Source organism: Eptatretus burgeri, chromosome 4 (genome assembly GCF_056783735.1).
Source record: "Eptatretus burgeri isolate ZD-2024b chromosome 4, Ebu_testis_v1, whole genome shotgun sequence".
NCBI classification, from domain to species: Eukaryota; Metazoa; Chordata; class Myxini; order Myxiniformes; family Myxinidae; genus Eptatretus; species Eptatretus burgeri.
In genome coordinates this window covers 122,784,015-122,809,356 of record NC_140964.1, presented here as the reverse complement: position 1 = coordinate 122,809,356, position 25,342 = coordinate 122,784,015, and the positions used below count along the sequence as shown (strand labels likewise).

Genomic DNA, 25,342 nt, shown 5'->3' with positions numbered 1-25,342 from the left:
TCTGAATACTGATGTGAAGGACATATCTGGGGCTTGTGAATGTACAAGGTAAGTTAAAAATGATGATATTTACTATTAATCATGTCAGGGAGGGGTGCAGGTGATTTGGGAGCTATGAGAGCTGTGTGGGCTGTGACAAATACATAGTTTGGTTCCGGGGCCATATTGTACTCGATTTTTGCATCTATTGCTAAAAGTGAGGGTTTGTGCATTTTTATATATCCACTGCGGCCGCTTGCCTGTTTTAACAGGAAATGATTGGAACTCAACATCTCTCAACAGGAACTCAACATAGGAAATGATAGGAGTCTCGTGCACGGATATTTCTCGCATTTCCTAGAATCCGATTTGCATCCAGGAACACAATTATCGTTACCCATTTTGAAATTGCCACTCTTTAGTGTAAATGTGGAAAATTATGTTTAAATGATGATTTGATTTTCTTGTTTAGCGTCAGCAACGGCAGGTTAAAAGTGCCTGAGAGAGCAGAACCGAGTCACTGAAAATACACATACACACACACACAGGACATGCGTGACAGGACATCATTTTGAAAGTCAAGTATTGCTCAAGAAATGCAATAGCAGATTAATCAAAGAGTGTCCAGGTTTATCCACAATGCCGTTTCTCTTCAATGCAATTGGGATCATTTCCATTTCACTCTTGTTTCCATCTTCTGCACTTTCCTGATGGTGTTTTCTGTGAAATTATACAACAGTGTACCGCTTTTTGGCGTGTTGCTTCAACATCTGCATGTTTTTCGTTTTTCAGAAGTTGGAAGCGATTGTAAAGAGGGATTTTTTCCCGGATACAGAGCATTTACGTAACCACTGTGCTTACTTGCTCGCTGAAGAGGAGGGGGAATTGGAGAGAATGAGAGAGATTGCTCTACGTCACTCGCGCCTCCCTCAGCCAAGAATCGGAAGAGAAGGTGAGATTGAAAGAAGAAGGCTTTTTTTCTTCTTTTTTTGCAGTTGCATTGTGGGAGGTATTGCTTATATGCAAGGCTGTCTCACATGCATGACTCATGATCATGGTGGATCATGTGGCAGTAGTATTGTAGTGTTCAATTGACCCTCGATGGTGTATGCATGTTAATGATTTTAATTTTGAAAGAAATATTGAGTTGGATCTCTTGTCACTAAATTGTCCTTTTATTATTTTTTTTTCCCCTGCAGATACAACTCCAGCCTCGTTCGACAGTCCAAACCCAAGTTCCAGTTTTTCTCAATCAACTTTACCTCCTGCAAATGCAGATGGTGAACCTTTAATTTATTGATTAACCATTATTAAGGACTGGAAACTTGCAATTCTTCTGGACGTGTTAGATGTCCACAAACGCTGCCCTCTGTCCCTTCACTTCTTACATCCTTGAGTGGGGCCATGGAGTCTTTCCCTCATCCCTCCTCTTTCTGTACTATCACCTCCTTTGTTTCTGCTCAGGCCTCATGCACCCCTTTACATGGTCCACAAACCTGCCAATCATCACAAAATTAATTTTCTTAGTGTAGTCTGCATAATAATAATAATAAACATCAAATGCACAGGACCAAACTTAGGTCGATTTGCGGTACATTTCCTTCCCAGCAAGTGATTTTGCAGATAGTCAGACAACTCAACTGATCGGTGCATTGTCCAAAAAGCATAAGAGAAGCACGAACCGCTCGACTATCCAGCTCGTGATTCCAAGGTCAAAAGTAAGCAGGAACTGAATCGCAATATCTATAAATTGCAATCACAATCCAGATAAGAGTTGAAGTTCGAGCGGTTTAGCCTTGTGACACAGGAACCTGAAAAACGAGATATGCAACTTGGAAATTATAAAGATGGTGGCTGCCAAGAATCAAAAAAAATTTTTGAAGATTTTTTTTCTTGTTTATGAGACTTTTGATGCAACGAAGGGTTGACGCTCAACATCAGCTTCTGCTGCCTTCCCACTACTGTGAGCATACCTCAATCAATGTCCTATTGATTTCATCCATTATTCTACATGTTCACCGATGCAGATCGACAATAGCCTTCATGAGCAAGACCAGTTCCTCCTTCCATTAATATGTCAATGTGTGCATTGTCGTTTTCCTCAAGTACGTTGACAAGTATTTCGATTAATTTGCTTAAAATCCTAGCCTGTAAACAATATCGCACATTGTCTGAAGAACTGACTCCTTGTACATGTTGTCTCATGCTTCATCCTTTTCTCACACCTGCTCTCTTTATAATCACTGACAATCTCCCCCTCCCCCACTCTCTTTTCCTTTCTGTGACCCATCCACTCATGTACAATCTCTATGTTGTCCCTTAATCCTCAGTTATTGTGGATTTCTGTTCTCTTTGATGTCGCTCCTCTATGAGCCTTTATTTATGTTTAAAAAAATATGAACAAAAAATACCACTGACATGAAAGGTGGAAAAAATAGTCTCGTATTATCCAAATGTGTGTTGTGTAATGTGTTGTTGGGTACACATGCAATCCATTTAAAATCAACAAATGCGAGCAAAATTGGCTGCAAATCATTGAATGTGTTTGAAACCGAATTATGCAGCATAATGCAGTGATCTTGAACTTGTCTTGTGTTGCGGTCTTCTCAGAAATAGTTGCCAATTCTAGCAAAGAGCAAGCGGTCTGCATTGGTGGTACAAATGAATAAAAGCACGAGAATACAATGGTTAAAGTTGTCCACCATAAAAGATAAATGAATGAATGGTTTATTTTAAATTTCACTTGCTCGCCATTCGGCAAAATTGCTTATAATCGCAGAATCCCAGATATCTCATGTATCTGTCTTCATGTGTGTGTGATTTGTGTTGCAGATCCTCCACATGCCTTAACGCTGGGGGTGTGGGCGGGGGGGGAGTGAGTGGGTGGGTGGGGAGAGGGTGAAAATTATCCTCACTCCCCCCACCCCCCCCCCCCCCCCGGCCGAAACATACTTCGAAAAAGCCCAGCCTGAATAGAGTTGAAGCTTTTAAGCAAAAAACAAACAAAGCAGAAACAAAATGAAACACAAATAAATAAACAAGCAGTCATAGACTGGTACTGAAGAAATCGTCAACTTGACCTCTGACTTTGTCTAATAAAAGCTGTCTGTAGATAAGGTAGAGACGCACACCAGAAGTTTCTTCGATGATTCTGTACCAAACCATCAAAAATCGAATGTTTGACCTCACTTTGACCTTTGACCGATTTTGACCAAAATCTAATCAGCGCGAGCCATCACCCTCCTGAATCACGTGGTGTAATTTGACATTGGTAGCTTCTTCCGTTCTCGGGTTATCATGCCTACAAACAAACAAACATACAAACAAGCAAACAAACAAACAAACAGAAACGGAAGGCATCAATATACTTCCGAAATCTTTAGATTTCATAAGTAAGAAGCAGTCATCGACTGGTACTTACGAAATCGTCAACTTGACCTCTGACCTTGTCTAATAAAAGCTGTCTCTCGAGAAGGTAGCAACGCAAACCAGAAGGTTCTTCGATGATTCTGTACCAACCCATCAAAAATCGAATGTTTTGGATGTTTGACCTCACTGTGACCTTGACCTTTGACCGATTTTGACCAAAATCTAATCAGCGCTAGCCACCACCCTCCTGAATCACATGGTGTAATTTGACATTGGTAGCTTCTTCCGTTCTCGAGTATTCGTGCCTACAAACAAACAAATAAACCTTGCCAAAAGGTGACCACGTGTGACTTCTTTAAGGTCACACTGAGGTGAACAGAGCTGCTATCCACCAGGAGCGACTCCTTGAGGAATATTTGCCTACGACAGATTCCGATGAGAATCGTTCTTCCGAGTAACCATGAAAAATATGCGTTTGCCTCATAACGTCACCAAATGACGTCATAATGTCTCAAGCTTGACATATCTAGAAAGCACTCATCGAGGTGTTCAATTTGAGGTACTACACGATATGGTTCCTAAAACTTGAAAATTTGACGTTGGGGTCAAATATGTTTGACCTCAGGCGCTAACCATGAAGGTCAAGGCCAATCCCCACCAAAAATTAATCAGCTGAGCGCCAGACCATGAACTATATTCCCATGAAGTTTGAAGACGATCCCATCAAAATTACTCAAAAAATAAGGGTTTCGTCGACTCCCCTGATTTGCGACAAAGTGACCTTGACCTTTGACCTTGACCTTCAAAATTTTATGCGCTGAAAGGGACCTCTATAGGCCTCTGGTATGCGAAGTTTCAAAAATTTCCAATGATAACTGTGCTCTGCAGAGTGATTTATACGTGATTACAGACAAAAAAATAAATACATAAAACATATGAAGGTCAAGGCCAATCACCACCAAAAATTAATCAGCTGAGTGCCAGGCCATGAACTATATTCCCATGAAGTTTGAAGACGATCCGATCAAAATTACTCAAAATATAAGGGTTTCGTCGACTCCCCTGATTTGCGACAAAGTGACCTTGACCTTTGACCTTGACCTTCAAAATTTTATGTGCTGAAAAGGACCTCTATAGGCCTCTGATATGCGAAGTTACAAAAATTTCCAATGATAACTGTTCTCTGCAGAATTTTTTTATACGTGATTACAGACAAACAAACAAAAGAAATGAACCAATGTCACCCGCAGAGTGACCCGTATCTTGCCAAAAGGTGACCACGTGTGACTTCTTTAAGGTCACACTGAGGTGACCAGAGCTGCTATCCACCAGGAGCGACTCCTTGAGGAATATCTGCCGACGAGAGATTCCGATGAGAATCGTTCCACAGAGTAACCATGAAAAATATGCGTTTGCCTCATCACGTCACCAAATGACATCATAATGTTTCAAGCTTGACATATCTAGAAAGCACTCATCGAGGTGTTCAATTTGAGGTACTACACGATATGGTTCCTAAAACTTAAAAATTTGACCTGAGGCGCAAACCATGAAGGTCAAGGCCAATCGCCACCAAAAATTAATCAGCTGAGCGACAGACCATGAACTATATTCCCATGAAGTTTGAAGACGATCCCATCAAAATTACTCAAAAAATAAGGGTTTCGTCGACTCCCCTGATTTGCGACAAAGTGACCTTGACCTTTGACCTTGACCTTCAAAATTTTATGCGCTGAAAGGGACCTCCTATAGGCCTCTGATATGTGAAGTTACAAAAATTTCCAATGATAACTGTGCTCTGCAGAGTGATTAATACGTGACTACAGACCAAAAAAAAAAACCATATGAAGGTCAAGGCCAATCGCCACCAAAAATTAATTAGCTGAGCGCCAGACCATGAACTATATTTCCATGAAGTTTGAAGACGATCCCATCAAAATTACTCAAAAAATAAGGGTTTCGTCGACTCCCCTGATTTGTGCCAAAGTGACCTTGACCTTTGACCTTGACCTTCAAAATTTTGTGCACTGAAAAGGACCTCTATAGGCCTCTGATATGCGAAGTTACAAAAATTTCCGATGATAACTGTGCTCTGGAGAATTTTTTATATGTGATTACAGACAAACAAAAACATACAAGCTGACAAACATATCTTGCAAAACTTCGTTTTGGCAAGATAAAAAAAACATACAAGCTGACTAACATATCTTGCAAAAACATTGTTTTGGCAAGATAAAAAAAACATACAGGCTGACTAACATATCTTGCAAAAACTTAGTTTTGGCAAGATAACAAATAAACAAACAAACAGAAACGGAAGTCATAAATATTCTTACGAAATCTTTCGATTTCTTCAGTAATAAATCTCACAACTAAGGTGAACTTCCTCCAATGGTCCAGCAGGGGGCACTTTTCACTTCAAACAGCAGAGTAAATAATAAAACAAGCAGTCATAGACTGGTACTTGTGAAATCGTCAACTTGACCTCTGACCTTGTCTAATAAAAGCTGTCTCTGGAGAAGGTAGCGACGCAAACCAGAAGTTTCTATGATGATTCTGTACCAAACCATTAAAAATCGAATGTTTGACCTCACTGTGACCTTGACCTTTGACCGAGTTTGACCAAAATCTTATCAGCGCAAGCCATCACCCTCCTGAATCACGTGGTGTAATTTGACATTGGTCGCTTATTCCGTTCTCGAGTTATCGTGCCTACAAACAAACACACAAACGCACAAACACACACAAACACACAAACAGATTACGGAAGTCATCAATCTACGAAATCAAAAGATTTCGTAAGTAATAAAAAAATACCTTTCCCTTATCACCCTCCTCTTTCTTGCTCACTGAGGACAAGGGGGTTTGGAGAGAATGAGGCAGCTTGCTCGACATCACCTGCACCTCCCTCATCCAAGAGGAAGAAGAGAAATGAACACAAACCAGTAACTCTCCCAACATCTCAATCGTGCTCTTTGTTGGATCTCCTCAAGTCACACCCTCCACGATGACCCTGGTTCCGCAGAGACGACCAGGCCAACCCTGTGTCCCAAGGACCATCTTTGTAGATCACGGACTCATTCCCAAAGCATTGGTGGTCACCACTACCGTAGGGTTGGTCCATGCCCAGGCAAAAATAACATTCTTTCCTGTAGTATTTCTCTGCAGACTACTGTAGGATATGAGAATACACCTCTCAAATACCATAGTTCTCACTAACATTTTTGGCTGGGTGGGGCCTATGGCACACCGCACATGTGGGAACAGCAGCTTTATGTGCATAGACAATACACTGTGGTTATACAGCTCAGATAATTCCAATGGCATCCACACTCCCCCTGCCTCCCCCCCTCCCAGGATCATGATGGGTGAAATTTTTTTATTTCTTTCAAAACTTGATGGAATCAAACAAAACTTGCACATGCACAACTTCAGGGTACCTTCATTAATCCCTAAAAGTTTCAGCTTTCTCAGTCAAATCCCTTCAGTGGATTAGATCATACATAAATACATACATACATAAACCATAGCTTCATTATATATGTAGATAGGTGTGTGTTTGTTTGTTTTTACATGTACTCTGATTTATTGATATAAAAAAGGTTTGCCAATATTCTCTGAATTATAATCTTCTCGACATTTTACTGAGAGTTTTATAAAATTTTGCGACTTATTATTTTCTTACTCTTCCCTCATCTTTCCATGCAATAGCTGGGTCAGCTGATGTGTCTTCTCTCCCAACATTGGATGCATTCCTGGCCCAAAACACGAGTGAGGATAACTCCTCATTCTCTGCCATGATGGAAAGGGAGGAAAAGAAGAGCAAAGACAAACATCCGTGGCTCTTTTCACCTGATCAGGTTTCCAGTCTCACTTGTTCTTCATGCCTATACACATCTTGTCTTTATCTCCTTCCTGCTTTTGTTGTGCATCCATTGTTTATTAGTTTTCCACCTTGGTGGATGTCAATGTTTTGTACCCTGTGTGCAAAGCACAAAGTGGGGTTAAGCAATTGGTTCACTCTGTCTGTCTACAGACATCAGTCAATTTTTTTTTTTTTTTTTAAATACATGGTCAAGGCACATGGAAGAGCTAGGACACGGAACAGATCAGGACAACATAACAAAGGAAACAGCATGAGAAAGGGGCAATGCAAACAGCAGGGTGTCGGGAGAAAGAGGTGGAGATGGACAAAGAAGGGAAGCAGGTAATGATGAGGGGTAAGGGAGAAAACAAGGAGTGGACAAGATGGATACATTAACAAAATTTTGGGAGGGGGTGGTTTAACAGTTGTAGAAAAGATCATGGTTTTGAATGGTGTGGAGGGGGTTACTTGTGATAATGGTGAACAGCTCTCTTGAAGACCTGGAGGGAAGAATGAAAATGAAGAGAGTGTGAAAGGTGGTTCCACAGGTGAGAAATAAATGAGTAGAGATGAGCAGTGTTTCTGAATTTAGGCAGTTTTTCTAGGAGAGGGTTGCTGGTGGACGGCGTGTGCCTTGCAAATACCTTGGGGAGGGGACAAAGCACTGATGGGGCAGAGGGTGCAAAACCAGAAAGAAGGTGGATGAAGACAGAGAGACCACTGACCTGTCGGCGATGACGAAGTAATAGGCCCATAGACTTCAGCTTCATCGTGAGAGATTCCAATAAATTTGAAGGCCTTGGTTTCCACGGCATCAAGCTGAGTAAGATTGACTCCATCAAGCTGTGGATGAAAGCCTTGTCGGTGGATAGGAGCTCAGGTGTGTCGATGAAGGACTTTGCATGATGGAGGATGCATGTGGCTTTGGGGGCCAACTTTGAAATATGGCTTGCCCAAGATAGATTATGGCTGAGACTGAGACCCCAGAGTTTGCATGACTGAACCTCTTTGAGAGGATTGGTGAGATTGTGGATGAGAGGGTTTTCAGCACAGTCTTTTCAGACAGAGACAGAGACGGATTGTGGGATTTCTGAAGGATTGAAAGACTTATTCCAAGTGTTTGACCAGTTTGTGATTTTGTCAAGGTCTGAGCACAGGAAAGAGGCTGCTGCCTGTCTGTCAGAAGGATGAGGGATGTCATGGCAGACAGTGGAGTCATCAGTAAAGAGATAAAGAGGATTTTTCAGTCAGTGAGATCATTGATGAAGATTAGGAATAAGATGGGGGCCTAAAACACTGCCTTGGGGTACTCCAGCCTTGAGAGGGAGAGGAGAAGAAAGGGTTCCATTGAGAGCCACATGTTGGTTATGAGAGTGGCGGAAGCTAGTAATCCAAGAGTGGACTTGGCCTTGGATTCCATATGCAGACAGCGTGGAGAGAAAGGTTGGGATGCCAGACTGTTTCAAAAACTCAAGATATGTCCAGAGAGATGGCCCTGATCTCATGTCTGATATTAAGGGCTTCCATCTATTGTTGGGAAAGTAGAAGCAGTATGTCCAAGGTAGAGCGGCCAGATCTGAATCTGAATTGATGATTTGAGATGTGATTGTTTGAAAAAAGCAATGATTTGATAATCAACTGCATTGATGGATATGATGACCCTGCTGATGATTGGAATTAAGCTCATTGGTCTGTCGTTAAGGGGATCCGTTTTTGCACCTTTTATGTAATGATGTGGTGTTGGCTGATTGCCAAGCAGAAGGAAGATAACCGAGGGTAAATGACAGGGTGAAAAGGGCAGAGAGAGGAAGTGCAAGAGCAGCAGAGCAGATTTCCAGGACACGTGAGCTGATGCCATTTCGTACAGTTGCAGAGTCAGAGCGGAGGGCTGCCAGAAACTTTTCCACCTTCTCAGGTGCAAAAGACAATCCAGGAGTAGTTGGGTCAACTGGGAAGGATGGGTATGGAGAGAGGGAGGGGTTTGGGACAATTTTTTTAAGCAAACACAGAATTGAGGCGTTCAGCCTTCTCATGAGCAGAGTCTTCTGTGGTGCCATTTTAAATGAGGGAAGGGATGGAAGGGGAGCATACACCAGAGACAGATTAGACAAGGTGCCACCAGGTTTTAGAGGAGGGAGACTAGTTTGAAAGCTTGTTTTTGAGATTAGACAGATGTTGTTTTCTGCTTCTCTTGAGAGGAGACACACTTGTTGCTGTCTTTGTGGAATGATCTGAGGTTGCCTTTGCTTGCATTTGTCTTCCAGGAGGAGAATGCAAGTTGTTTTACGGCCTCACCACAAGATTCAGAGCGCCACAAGCAGGAGGATTGGAAAGATAACTGAAGACAAGATGGGATGAATCTCTGCATAAGAGAGAGCAGGTTTCTGTGGATGAATTCCAAGGCTGAATTAGTATCAGGGGCAGTAGATATGGGAGACCTATCCATGAAAGCGAGATGGCTGCTTGCAGTCTCTGTCAGTCTGTACGGCCAGATTCGGCGATGCTGAAGCAGCTCTTGGAGAATAGCCAGAGAGATATGTTTACTCTCACAAGCATATAATCAGATGACGGAATTGGAGCAGAGGAAGAGCGAGAGACATTGGTGAGGAAGTTGGTCATCACCAAATACAGAAGGGAAAATTTGCCATTGGGAGAAATCCGGGTGGGAAAATTCACGGATTGAGTCAGTTCCCATGGAGTCGCAGAAATCCTTTGCAGATGTGCCATGGCTGGTGAGAGAGGTACCAACACCCATCCAATTAGCATGGTGACAATTTAAATCACCACATATGAGAGAGAGAGAGAGAGATAGAGATAGAGATAGAGATAGAGATAGAGATAGAGATAGATAGATGGATGGAGTCGTTACTTTTGGGAGGACAGTAAAACACAGACAAACATGAGGTGGGAGTGGAGGGGAAGTCACAGCCAGAGGTACTCCTGGGATTTGGAAGGTGTCGGAGCAGTACACAGAGAATGAGACATAGAGTTTTTGATGTACAACACAACTCCTCCACCAGGATGGGGTTCAAGTCAATCATACCAGAGGAGACAATATCCAGAAAGAAACACTAAGGAGTCAGGAACATCCTGTGGGAGGAAGGATTCTGTTAAACAGATGTCTTGCTTATCTGCAGGGGCCTGGATTGAGAGATCTTTCAGGATGGAGCGGAGGTCCTGGATGTTTGAGTTCCTCACGAAGCATTTTGGAGTGAGGCGATTTTGGGAAATAAGATTGAGGAACTACTTAATTTTAATTGAATGTTATATTTTGAATACAGTAGAATATAAATAGGAACACAAACCTGCAGATTAGCGGTACTTTGGCTCTGAAGTTGGCAAATTGTACGGAATCTCATCCCCAGTGCAAATGCACATAGAGGAGTAAGGTAATTGTTATAGTCTGTCTGCCTGTCTTGCAGTGAGACAGAATTGAACATCATTCCAAACAGGAAACTTACTGTTTTATGGACATCATAAAGGACATGAATAACTTATTTAATGTGTTGAATATGGTGGTGTAAAAGACTGTCCATCAACGGCGGTAAACTTCTGAAAAACGTTTTCTTTTTTTCTGCAGCTTTTGAAACTTTTATTTTATTTAAATTGAATTATAAAGTGGAACATAGCTGAACACAAATCGGCTTCTTGGCACTTCCAAAAACCTACAGTTTATCAGTACTTCGACAAAATATTGCGCCATTTTACGCCATCTCGACCAATCAAATTTGACGCTCGCCCTCTCTGCATTGGGAAATATAGAGATCGAGTCAAAATTGCGGCTCGTAGGAAATATAGATTGTGTTCGGAAACGCAAAGTCGGAGTTGAAAAGACCCTTCCCATGTCCTTTTTCTTAAGACAACATTGGGGTAAGGTGTTCTCTGAACTCTACTTTATTATCTCCAAGCTTTTTGAGAAAAAAAAATACAAGGGGATATTTGTAATCGACTTGTCTGTCTGTCTGTCTGTCCGGCTGTCCATTGCGCTATCTCCTAAACGGTTGGGTAGAAATTCACCAAACTTTTTAGTTATAATCACCACACAGCAAGAAGTTGCAAGAGCAGTGTCAGTTTTTGACCCCGCCCAATTAGGTTGGTTCAAACTGTCAATCCCTGAAAAATGATGCAATTACGAGTACATTTGTAAACATGTTTCAGTGAAACTTTGTATGTGCAATGAACATTGAGCGAGACATGAAACGTAACGATTTCTAGGATTTCACCCCCGGTTCATTCCCCAGGGAGCGGGAACTCCGGGTCACGAGTGTCAAAATGGACAATTTTTTTTTTTCAACTGAATTTGATATTGGGTCATGCCTGGTGGAATTTTTAGCCATGTTTCAACTTTGCTTTTGGTGGGAAGCGTGGGGATTTGCGATGGCGTGCCATCGACTTTGCTCGAGTTATTATTTTACATTACCGAAGTGGCAGTTTGAGATTCAATTCAAGTCGCTCGACAGAGCACAACAAAAACAATGCTGGAGGGTAAAGAACGTACAAACATTGATAACATTCACTTTTTGACAAGACCCTCTCACAAACATCGCAATCATTCATCCATACCCAAACTCCCTTCCATTCCTACCAATTCCCCTGTATCTCTCTATCCCCAGTGTTTCTAAGTACGTATCTAAATCCAGTTTTAACTTGTCCACTGTTTCTGCTGCCACAACCTTTCCAGAGAGGCCGTGCAATGCATTAACTACTCATTGAGTGAAGGTCTCCTGTCATACTACTCTTTTAACCTTCCTCTTCTTCACTCTAGGGCTGTGGCCACAGTCTGTCACTGTCCATTCTGCTTTAAAAAAAATAAAGAAAGAAAACTTCTGTGTTTATTTTTATTAAATACCTGTCATGATCTTAAACATCTCCATCGGATGTCCTCGTAACCGCCTCCTTTCCGATGTAAAAAGTCCTGTCTCCTTCCGCTACTCCACATATCTTCGTCTAGCTCGGCCCAGAATCAATCCAGCCACTCCACCTGAACGAAACCCCCTTTATGGCAACTATGGCCTTCCTCACATGTGACTTCATGACAGTATTCTTGGCGAAATCTCATGAAATCCCTATGCAGTGTTAACACCAACTCTTTTAATTTCTCCGCCTGTAATTACAACCTGTGTTGGTTGCCCCTTCGTATCAAAGAAGACCGAATATTCACATGACATATGTGAACCATTGGTCAATTTTATTATTTATTTATTTTTTTGTAGTGCAGAAGCTGCTACTCAGATGGTAACCACACTCTAATATAGCAAGAAGTATAACCTCCAAGACCACACCACGATCACCGGTGTCAAGGAACCTCCAAGACCACACCACTTGTGACCCACAATCCAGGCAGCAATTTATAATTTGTTCAGGGTGCCGGCAATAACTTGCCGCCTCTTCATGAAGGACACTGTAGGATCACTATGGTGCTTCTCACAGGATGCTTTGTTTGAACAAGGTAATACTCACTTCATAATCGTCCGGTGACGCATTGCTCAGATTCCCAATACGTCAGCAAGGAACTAAAATTCCTGCAGCAGAAGGAGATTCAACATCAGGTTGGCAATGCATACTTGTACAAATTTTATTCGAGCAGGTAGTATATGTTTTTGCTTGCAAGCTACGACAAGCATTGCCAGTTCCGTGGATAATATGGGCGTCATGTCCAAGGTGTTTGTGCACATCACAGCCATTTTTAGTCTTGGCATTGCTTTATATATGGGTGTAACAGGGACTATGAAAACGTTATGGACGGATTCGGACGAAACTTAGTGGACAAGTTGGGTGTGTCACAAGCACGAATCAATTTGATTTTGGTAAAGATCCGAATCCGGATACAAGAATTTTTTTTTAATCTTTAAAGTGATTCTTCACCATTGAGATATGCGATCAAAAACGATACGTACTATATATAGCATGATATTTCAAAAAGTTATGGATGAGTTGGAACTAAACTTTGTGGATGAGTTGGTTGGGTGACGAGAACAAGCCGACTAGATTTTGGTTCAGGTCCGGATGCAGATCCAGCCTATCAATGGGATAGGAAACGTAAACCGTTCAGCCTGGTTGAAGTCTGTGCTCTACTGATTGCCGTTCTCGTTTTGTCATGTAATACTTGACACTGTATCACCAAAGTATAGAAATGTTGATTACCTCTTCTGTATTCTAGGCAGCAATTGAAGGCCCAGATACATCAGAAGGACCAAAAAGACTTGATACATGGAAGTATACACCCAAGAACAGCTTGATGTACTACCCAGAAGGTACCCAGAATGCTCCCGTTAAATTTCAGATATATTTGTACTTTCAACTTGTCTCCAGACGTCAGTTTTCCTGTGTGTTAATTGTTTTATTTTCCCTGCCTTTTTGTGATCTTTTCCTTTCTGCTGCTGCTTCTGCTTTTTGGTGCCTCTCATTCTTACTTTTGTACCTGTATTTTATTTTGGGTGTTCTGTGATTTTAAAATTCTCACAAAATGGGGTTAAACATTTGGTTCACTCTGTCTGACGGATGTCGGTTTATGATCGAGGAACTACTTAATTTCAATTGAATTATATATTTCGAACACTGTAGAACACAAATCGGAACACGGACCTACAGTTAAACAGTACTCTGGCTCTGAATTTGGCGAATTGTACAGCATCCCATCCTGAGCGTGAATGCACAAAGCGAAGGAAAACAATATGGGACTTTCAAAATGACATGAATGCTCATGAGGTCTTTCGTGCATGCGCTGTGTGTGCATTTTCAGTTACTCGTTTCTGCTCACCGGGTACTTTTAACTTGCCATTACTCATGCGAAATCTCTCATTCAAACAGTCTTTTAAACTTAATTTTCAGCATTTAAACGAAAGAGTGGCAATTTCATAGTGGTTGTGGTCCTGGATGCAAATTGGACTTGAAATATGAGAAATGCCAGAAATATCTGTTGATGTGAGGTGCTAAGGATGCACCATTTCCTATTAATACAAGTGAGCAGCACACACACACACACACACACACACACACACACACACACACACACACACACACACACACACACACACACACACACACACACACACACACACACACACACACACACACACACACACACACACACACCTTTTAACAATGGATGCAATATCGAGTATAATTTATCTTGTGGTTGTGAAACCAAACAAATTGTTGTTGTGGAAATGACTCCTCGGGTTAGCATTGCTTAGTGTAGTTTAGTTACCTCCTTAATACATATCTTAGAGTAAACGTAAGGTATTTAACTGTAATATTAAATACGCGTCGTTATGTGTTATTGATAGACAACGTCCACCCCTCATAATGTATGAGTCTAAAAAATCACCATTCCTGCGAACCTCTGTTTTATGTTCTACCCATTGCAAATCGGTCTTTATGTCTCATTTAGCATTTTGCTCGGCCTTCAGGTGCTAGCTGGGTGGGAAAAGCTGTCAGATGTTTTGTTGGTGAGCTGACATTGTTCTCCAACTCTTTTGTTGTGCAGATGCACACCCCTTTCTCTCTGGTACATTTCCAGGTATTTTTGACTTATTTTTGAAGCTTTGTGAGCCATTGTAGGTGTAACGATCCTTATCTCACACATACGATAAAGCTTTAGCGTGCCCTGAACACTGCTGTTTTAAGGGATTTCTGCGCATGCACACCGAGCATTCTGAGGTGGATTACATCATTTTGAAAGTCCTGTATTGCTTCCGTCTGTCTGTCGAATAAAACTGAAAATCATTCCAAACAGGAAACTTTGTTTTAAGGAATGTCACAGAGGACACAAATAACAGGTAAGAAATAACTAATTTAATGTGTTAAATAAGGCGGTTTAAAAGGGACTGAATCGACGGCGATAAATGTGATTCAATGGTTTGTTTGTGTTTTGTCTTCAGCCTTTAACACTTTTATTTTATTCCATTTTAATTGTAGATTTGAACACTGTATAACACAAATCGCCTTGTTTGCACTTCCAAAAACTTTCAGTTTCGTCGTACTTCGGCAAAATTATATGTTGTCTCCAAATCCAATTTGCCGTGCGCTCTGAGGGCGGAGTAATAGCGAGATCCAGACAAACCGGCGATGCCGAGCGATGCCTCGACTGAGATAACTTTGTCCAAAAGATCTTTGTTTAGTCCATATTTGTCTCAAAGATCGTTCCAAATTGTCAGTTTGTCCAAGAAGTGTTCACCGGAGGTCCAGCTCTGATGTGTTCCGTTTGACCCATCGACTTCATATAATTGGCATGACACCTATTATTCAAAGTTTACGAGCAAAGCTAATATAAATTGTGCTCATTAACGCAAAGCAAGAGTTGAAAAGACCCTCTCCATGTCCTTTTTCGAAAGACTGTACACAGCAAGGTATTCTACAAACTCATTTATAATGTCCTTTATTTTCTCCTGCACCCTGCAGGGATTGTCAATTCTGATGGTTTCAAGAAGCCAAGGCAAGTAACGAGTCATAACACAAGGTTTGCCAGGCAGCCATTCAGCCAGGCTGTCAGTCGCACCCAGTTGCAACAGGCAGCCGCTCAACATGCACAGGTTTGTGAGTGTTATGGTGTGTATGGACTAGAAGCAGGATAACCAAGTTGATGCACATTTTGCTGAAGCCATTTGACAATATTGCAGGCAGGAAAACCCCCTCCCCGACTGTGGCTGAACCACAAAAGCCTTACCAGGTCATGTCACGATCATCGATCATCGCATTATCTGCAAATGCCAGACCAAACAAACCACTAAACCAATGCTGGCACAAACAATTCCCACTATCACTCGCTTACGAAACACAAGCTTCTCATCATTCAAATTTTTTTTCAAAACGCAGCTTGATTTACGTGTTTATCGTCAGAGTGTGTGCCGCAACAACAGCTAGATGCACCAACATAGAACTGCCATTGTCGGATGGCAAGACTATTGTAAAGCCTGCTTCAAAATGATGTAATAATTGCGTTAAGTTGTCCATCCTGCTCCCAGACTATACCCAGCTTTACTCTCTTCAGTATATGTATATGGGAGTCGTATTTGTGTTGTTTTTTTTTTGTGGTTTAAAAACTCTCATTCTTTACCCCGGCCTTTGTTTGGCTGACAGGCTCAGCAGGGGAAGATTGGACCTGATGGACGAGAGATGTTAACGCAAGCGACTCCAGCATATAACCTGATTGCTACACCCTCTCCTGTACCGGGTTAGTATGATATACTGTTGCGGGGCCGGGTATCGGCTGCGAGCCCGACCACCAGATGGAGCCGCAAGTCGGCTCGACCGATTGCCCGGAATGTATAGGTCGTACTTTTCGGGAAAGTACGGGTCCCTTTCGGACCGAACTCACCAACAGGTCACCCGCGTGGAATAGGGTGAATAGCCAAATTTCTATATACCTAAGTATCCACGCGGGAAATCTACCGGGGAAATTCACCCTCAGCCGACTTTGTCCGAATCGAGTCGCTATCGCCGACTCGGATCTGGCGTAACCGAGCGGAATTACCAAAGTCGGGTCGGACCAAATGAACAAGTTAGTGCCGAATTCCATCAACACCGTCCACGCTGCCGGCTTGTGTCCGACGTGGAACGTTTCCGGGCCGGATCGCGAAGGCGCGCGCGTGCAGGCCATGCGCGATGTGCGCCATGGACCTCGCACACGCTGTCGCGCGAACCCGGCACAGTAACCACATTAACCCTATACGACGCAGAAGGCTCTCCACTCCCGTCTTCCGTCTGGTCACGTCTGCGTTTCAATCCCTCGCACGCCATGACACTCGTACCATACTGCACACCACTCGTACGTTTCAACACACTCACCGGGACATTCACGCTGGGGATTCGCGTAACCACAAGGGGTCCCGGGGCCTCTATACCCCCCAAGCTGCATATGGACCCATTCACAGCACACACCCCCTCAATTCCGCACGGCTCAACTGAACTCACCTGGTCGCAGTCCGCCTCAAGGGGGCATAGCGTCTCCACTCGTTACTGAAGGAGGCCATCCTGCCTCTCACATCGGGTCTCAACACATTCCACCCGCTCGACCCCATTGTCCCTCACTATCCCTACCTGTGTGTGTTCGTCAATTTCATTTAATTCACCCTCTATCTCCCGTGTCTCTGTTTTCATTTCCGTCGTCTCTTTTAATTTCTTTCATTCCTGTGTTTCTGTCTTTGTTTTTATTTCCGTCGTTTCTTCATGTTTATTTGTTTCTTCCTGGATCTTCGTCTGTTTCCTCCTTCGTTTTATTTAATTCATTCTCCACTCGGTCTATCTCCCGCGTCTCTGGCAATACTTTTATTTCTTTCATCGTCTCCTCGTGTCTCGCCCTACACATCTCGGTCTCCCCTTTGTGCTTATTAATTTCAGTCTCCCCAATTATTATGACTGCGTCCCTCGTCACCCCTACCTTACTCGCCTCCATTGCGGGTCCGACAGCCGTTGCACTCCCTCTCGTCGGCTCGTTCGTCCTGCCATGCGGCGCCGCCATCTTGTGCTCCGTTGTCCGCGTTTCGTCATGCGCAACCGCCATTATGCCCTCTTGCCCTGCCTGGAGGTCCAACCCCACGCACTGCATCTCACCCCGCAGTGTTCTCATATTTGCATCCATGTCGCCTTTTAGCATTTGCATATTTTCTTTCATTTCGCTTCACATTTGTTGTGCATCCGTTTTCATTTCGTTCCCCATCGCTTGCATGTTCGCATTCATTTCCTGTGCATTTTCCTTCATCATCCTCATTAACATTTTCCCCAACCAGTTTATGTCAGCCGACCCTGACGAAGCCGAATCGCCTCGGTCGGTCGCGGTTTCACTTGGGACCGGGGGAATTTGATGGAGGGGGCGCTCTTGCGCCGCCTCTCCCACTGCGCCCATTACTGATTCTGAGTTCAGTTGTGGTGGATGGTCGACCTGCATGGTGGTGTCCTGGGCCTCTGGTTCCATTAACTCTACACTATTATCATTACCCACCTGCCTCAGCTCGTCTTGGCTAGACATGTTGCGTGTAGGGAATTAAAATTTAATAGCTCGCGATTTGGGGAAACGGGGGGGGGGGGGTTCGCTCCCCACACCCCTGATCCGAATCCGTGAATTTTGTGGAGACGGATCGGTTCAAATTCCGCTCCTGAACACCAATGTTGCGGAATTCGAACCTGCTAATTTACGGAGGTGGATGGGTTCACATCCCACTCCTGACACCAATTGTTGCAGGGCCGGGTATCGGCCGCGAGCACGACCGCCAGATGGAGCCGCAAGTCGGCTCGACCGATCGCCCGAAATGTATAGGACGTACTTTTCGGAAAAGTATGGGTCCCTTTCGGACCGAACTCGCCAACAGATCACCCACATGGAATAAGGTGAATAGCCAAATTTCTATATACCTGAGTATACAAGCGGGAAATCTACCCGGGGAATTCACCCTCGGCCGACTTTGTCCGAATCGAGTCGCTATCGCCGACTCGGATCTGGCGTAACCGAGCGGAATTACTAAAGTCGGCTGGACCAAATGAACAAGTTACCAACACTAATCCCTAAACACGCGTCATGTCGAGCCAATGAAAAAAACACAAAACGAGATGATACATTCAACAATGGGGGTATTTATTAAAAATAATTGGGGGGGGGAGGGTAAGGGAGCACGTAAGAGGCAGAATTAAACCGAATAAAGCAAGGCAAATAACATACAGGCAAAACACTTACGCAATTTCCTACTTATCAGACGGGCCCACACACCCACACACACAGAAGTGGACCCCAATGGTCTTTATTGAGGTCTTCCCGTGAGAGGAATGGGAGCTGGAGACCAGAGCCTGCACTTGGACCTGTCCACCTCGTGTGGTCTTCGACGATCCGGCTTGACGGGACTCGAACCCGCAACACGATGCCACTCCAAGCACCCGGGATGGAGGAAAAACATCGGACGCCAGGCACTGCCAAGCCGACCAGACCAGACGAGTCGACCACTGCCAAGCAGACCAGACCAGATGAGTCGATCACTGCCAAGCCGACCAGACCAGACGAGTCGATCACTGCCAAGCCGACCAGACCAGACGAGTCGATCACTGCCAAGCCGACCAGACCAGACGAGTCGATCACTGCCAAGCCGACCAGACCAGACGAGTCGATCACTGCCAAGCCGACCAGACCAGACGAGTCGATCACTGCCAAGCCGACCAGACCAGACGAGTCGATCACTGCCAAGCCGACCAGACCAGAGGAGTCGATCACTGCCAAGCCGACCAGACCAGAGGAGTCGATCACTGCCAAGCCGACCAGACCAGACGAGTCGATCACTGCCAAGCCGACCAGACCAGACGAGTCGATCACTGCCAAGCCGACCAGACCAGACGAGTCGATCACTGCCAAGCCGACCAGACCAGACGAGTCGATCACTGCCAAGCCGACCAGACCAGACGAGTCGATCACTGCCAAGCCGACCAGACCAGACGAGTCGATCACTGCCAAGCCGACCAGACCAGACGAGTCGATCACTGCCAAGCCGACCAGACCAGACCAGACGAGTCGATCACTGCCAAGCCGACCAGACCAGACGAGTCGATCACTGCCAAGCCGACCAGACCAGACGAGTCGATCACTGCCAAGCCGACCAGACCAGACGAGTCGATCACTGCCAAGCCGACCAGACCAGACGAGTCGATCACTGCCAAGCCGACCAGACCAGACCAGACGAGTCGATCACTGCCAAGCCGACCAGACCAGACCAGACGAGTCGATCACTGCCAAGCCGACCAGACCAGACCAGACGAGTCGATCACTGCCAAGCCGACCAGACCAGACGAGTCGATCACTGCCAAGCCGACCAGACCAGACGAGTCGATCACTGCCAAGCCGACCAGACCAGACGAGTCGATCACTGCCAAGCCGACCAGACCAGACGAGTCGATCACTGCCAAGCCGACCAGACCAGACGAGTCGATCACTGCCAAGCCGACCAGACCAGACGAGTCGATCACTGCCAAGCCGACCAGACCAGACGAGTCGATCACTGCCAAGCCGACCAGACCAGACGAGTCGATCACTGCCAAGCCGACCAGACCAGACGAGTCGATCACTGCCAAGCCGACCAGACCAGACGAGTCGATCACTTTGGCTCCGACTCTGACGCTCTGACTTTGACTCACCGACTCCCCGACTCTGACTTCTTTCTGAGGCCCTGGCGTTCCTTATGTCGCATTTCTCCTGCGTCATTGTCTGCGTGTCTCACGCCTCTCATTGGTCCTGGGTTCGTGGGAACGTCGATGGTTGCGTGTCTCACGCCTCTCATTGGTCCGGGGTTCGTGGGAACGTCGATGGCTGCGTGTCTCACGCCTCTCATTGGTCCGGGGTTCGTGGGAACGTCGATGGCTGCATGTCTCATGCCTCTCATTGGTCCGGGTTTCGTGGGAATGTCGATGGCTGCTTGTCTCACGCCTCTCATTGGTCGCGGGGAACATTCCATCTCTCTGGGGCGGAGTCGGAGCTCCGGTGGCTGAGGAAATGTGTTCTCCGCCCATGTACGTGGTTGAACCCACGTTGCCAATGGCGTTGGTGTGAGGAAGCGAGGTGAAGGCGTGTTGTTGTTGTTATAAGGGGTGTAAAACAAAAGAAAACCTGACTATTAAAATAACTTCACAGCGCATTTACATAGCTTCTCCTTCCCTTGTCTAGTGGTTGAATCAATCTATAAAACGCATACTTACCGAAATATCTGCACTCCATGACCTGAATGTTGAGTGTGATCATGGCTTCCAGATTCGCAACAATACCCACACAGAGCCAGCTGCTCTTAAAGCCACCTGAGACTGCCACTCAGTCAGATATACAAAGTCAGTGCCAACATCTCCAACCAGGGCCGGATTTACCATGTGGGGGGCCGTGGGCACAATGATTGTGGGGGGCCCCCAAATTTGGAGATTAATCAACAACTTAAATTATAACTGCTTTTTCATCAACAACTGAACTTGTATCTATGGATTTGGCAGATTCTGATCAGGAATGATTTGGCATATATGTTCACAAATTACAATTAAATGTGACAATGTGACAAGATGGACGGATTGTTTTTGATATGGCTGGTGATTTATCTATGAGCTGATGACTTATCTCTGAGCTCATTCTGTAATCAAATCACAAAAATGCTGTTGCTGCAAGAGTAAGAGAAAGAGATGGACCAATATAAGAAAATAACAAACGACGCGCTGTCATTAATCATACTACGAACTTCGACTAAAAATCTTCTAACTTCTAAAAACCCTCTGGACAAGAGAAATCCGAAATGGTGATTAATAGCCGACTTCCAGCGACCGCAAATATACGGCAGTGTCATCCACATCAATGAACATACACACGGTGCCTTAATTAATGGACAAGCCTCCTGCGCGACTTCGCGGCAGCGAACTCAGATATGATACTGTCAACCTGCATGGAATTGAGCACATCAGATTTGGTTGAAATGATGGTCAGATTGACCAGTCTCTGCTGCCCCATCGTGGAGCGAAGATGGTTCTTGATAAGCTTGAGTTTCGAAAATGAGCACTCCCCGGAGCAGTTCGACACCATCAGTGAGAGGTAAATCCGAAGCAGCACTTCCACGTTTGGGAAAGTATCGGTGAGTTTTCACTCGATGAGAAAACTGTACATCTCGAGTTCAGTACGGCCCGAGTCTGGCTCTGACTCCTTCATCATGGCTTGAAACTGAATCAATTCTTCTGTGAGGTCAGGTGATAGATCTTCCCGATACAGCTCGACGAGCTTCGAGCATGACTCTCGAATCTGCTCCACTTCGAGTTGAACAAGAGCACGCAGGAATCCAAATCTGTCGCTCATCTCGCTGTAAGCGTTTGTACGCTTTTCCAACTGCGACATATTCACTGATGCGAAAGGACTCCTTGGCGTCGAGTTCTACTTCTGGAGTGTGTCCGTAGTCCAAGGGAGCGAGGCAGACATTACGCTTTCGTCTACGCGATCCGCGAGTGAATTCCTCCGCACCTGAGTGCTCCACTCCGTCGACAACGAATGTATCAAACTGATTGCGTAATGACTGCACGAAGCTCGCCAGTGACTTGAGGAGCTGCACGGCTGTGTTGAGATCGGTAGCTTGCGACTGAAGGGTTTTACTTGTACGATCAAATCTACCAAGGACAGTAGACCAGAAACCAGCATAGAACCCTATCTCGAGCGTGCACATCGTTTGGTGAAGTGTATCGGCAGTGTTTCTCGTTTCACTATTCAGTTGTTCATCGTTTGCGATTTCATCAAGGACATCCATGATTTCGCTGTAACCATCTAGAAGAGCTTGGGTTGCATCAGAATGAGCCGACCAGCGAGTGTCGCTGAGGGGCTTTGGTACTTACAGACCTTTGGCTTTCAGGGCATCAAATAATCTGGCATAGCGTGATGTGGAAGCTGTAAAAAAAATACAGACACTTGTTCCACGAATTCAAAGAATGCTGCTGCAGGTCTACAGCATCCCATGGCCGACTGACCGACTAAGTTCAGTGAGTGCGTCACGCATGGCACAAATATTGCGAGAGGGTTCTCCTGTTGGATCATTCCCTGCATCCCGTTGTATCGGCCACTCATATTAGATGCATTATCGTAAGATTGTCCTTGGCAGTTAGCGATGTCCAATCCAGTGGCTTTCAAAAAATCCAGTAATGCCGTCGCTTGCTGGAGTCCAGTGTGTCCTGTGTTGCTCAGAAAGGTCATGAAACGCTCCACTGGAGCCTCGTTCTCGATGTATCCTAGAATAACTGTGAGCTGGTCGATGTGGCTTATGTCAGGAGTAGAATCGACTGACACAGAGAAGTATTTTGCCTCTTTCACATGAGCGACGATGTTATCCAGAACAGATTTTCCGATGATGGAGACTAACTCTTCACATGTCATAGATGATAAGTAGTTGGTGTAGCCACTACCTTGCTTGGCATATTTCTGAATGTGCTGCGCCAAAAATTGATCGTATTCCGCAAGCAATTCCATTAAACCAAGGTAGTTACCATTCGTCCGTGACCCAACAATTTCATCCGATAGGACGCAATCTCACTCACCTGTTTGACGAGTTCAGGTTCCACACGACCTGCGGATGTTGCTCTGTCTGACAAGCGGATGATATTCGCCCAATGTACATGCGAACGCTCATGCACCTCGATAGAACGACTGGCCTGCTTCCAATCATTGAATCCTTCCCCGCCCAGGGCAGTAGCGCCTCCAAAGAGCTTGCAAGTGATGCAGTACAGTTTTCCGGTTGATGTGGAGAAGCAAAGCCAGGACCTTTTCACGGACTCTCCGTTTTGTAGTCTACGGTAAAAAAAGATTCTTGGAGCAGCAGCGTTTCCTAACTTCAACGAACTGTATGGATGAATCAAAGGGACCAGTCGAATTCTGCAGGGGCTCCAAATATCGTGATGCCCAGTCATCGATCATCTCTGACGACATTTGCTCAGGAGGCCAACATCCAATGTCATTGGCAAAGCCAGGTCCAGGATCAGTCAGTATATCTCTCGCTTCTTCATCTGATTCATGTTCTTCATCGGTGGAACCTTCCGAGATGTTGGGCGAATCTTGACGCGGGGGTTGTGTTGCCAAATCCACTTGTTCCGTCTCTGTTGGTGTTCCAGCCTCTGTCATGGACGAATCGCCTGTTTGTGCAGGAGTGAAAAACTGAGATTTTCTGGGTCTTGTCGACGACGGCCTTGTGTCTTTCATCTTTTTCCTTGGAACGTTTCCACTTTTGAGCACCACTGTCATATTTCCGTGGAGCTCTGGATTTGTGCCTGTCGTCACCAAAGCCGCTCATTGTGGTTTCTGCAGCTGGTAGGTACCGAGTAACCGAGATATTGTCAGAGTGCACGTGGGACGTACCGGAATCACGAACAACAAGTATTGAAATGTAGGTTCTGGTAACCTACGGTAAGTCTGCTAATACGGAGGATAACGATGAACAGCGGATCCAGGAAAATACCGTGATCAAACGGTTTGGATGAGACGAGACACCGAAGTTCTCTTTCTGCACAATGTTTATTAATATAATGGCACGAATAACGAAAGTCTCACTCAACGAGCAAAGACAATATGGCGACGGTTCACTTGCACCAACCAACAAGAAACCGGAAGCTCTCACCATATCCGGTGGGAAAACGGCAAGAAAGTAAGAATTACAGGCTTGCACTACACCAACATGGTATTCATGAATTGCATGAAACATTAATGGGCACAAGAGTACCAAACGTTCATACATATGGTGAAACAGCAAAGACTTTCTAACAAGTATGTTTCACAAACCTGGAACATAGGAAGTCACACCGTGTTACTGTGCTGTGCGTGCTAGTAAGCAGGGTACTGACAGCGTTCCCTGCCAGCTGCAGTTTCAGTGTGTACAATACTACCCCTGCCGGCCGTGTGCTGTGCTGGCCTGGCCGAGTTTTGTCACGTCGACTTTCACCTTTTCACCTCTCCTCTGGCTGGACCTCTGTATTCTGGCGGGCAGTGCCGTAGTTAGTTTGTCACGCTCAACCATCCGAAGCATCGATGATCGATCCAAAAAAAGATCCGAATGCGGGCCCCCAATGTCCGAGGCTTGCCCCGGGAATTTTTGACCACGTTGGATCCGTTCTGTGGACCGTGGAAGAAACGGCTTGAAAAAGCCAAAGCTTGAAAAGGACCCTCATAATGCCGGACAATTTTGAAAAGATATCCTTACAAAGAGTTTACAATCTTCATTCACCGATAATAAAACTTTAGCAGCACATTTTCAAGGGATTTTCAAAATGTCATCGAAATTGTGGGGGGCCCCGAAATGTGGGGGGCCCCGGGGCCATGCACCCACCTGGCCATCCCTAAATCCGGTAGTGTCCCCAACACAAAACTTGACGTATGCAAGAAGATGAAACAAACACAAAACTGTTTTGTGTGAATAATCTGGTGGACTTGCCTGGTTTATGGCCATAAAACCTGTCACAATTTGATAATGCCTTGCCTGGTACAGTTTTATGGGATTTTGTCAAATGTTAATTTTTTGAGTGATAAGAGAGTTGGTTTATAATTTTATGGCTTTTGGAAGACTTGTTTTGTTTTTTTTTGTTTGTTTGTTTTTCATGAACGTGCATTTGATGTGATTGTTTGAAAACCGAGTTGAGTGCTGTGCATTTCATTTGCTT

At 44.8% G+C, this 25,342-nt stretch overlaps 1 protein-coding gene across 1 annotated transcript in view; it reads left to right on the top strand.

The window, feature by feature from the left end:
- ESS2 (ess-2 spliceosome associated protein) overlaps window positions 1-25,342 on the top strand; it is a 47,152-nt gene that overhangs the window by 12,235 nt on the left and 9,575 nt on the right. The window contains exons 3-8 of the mRNA XM_085879936.1: window positions 772-931; window positions 1,179-1,259; window positions 7,060-7,208; window positions 13,374-13,467; window positions 15,617-15,747; window positions 16,295-16,388. Coding sequence (XP_085736062.1) covers window positions 772-931; window positions 1,179-1,259; window positions 7,060-7,208; window positions 13,374-13,467; window positions 15,617-15,747; window positions 16,295-16,388 — 709 coding nt within the window. The remainder of the gene's footprint in view (window positions 1-771; window positions 932-1,178; window positions 1,260-7,059; window positions 7,209-13,373; window positions 13,468-15,616; window positions 15,748-16,294; window positions 16,389-25,342) is intronic.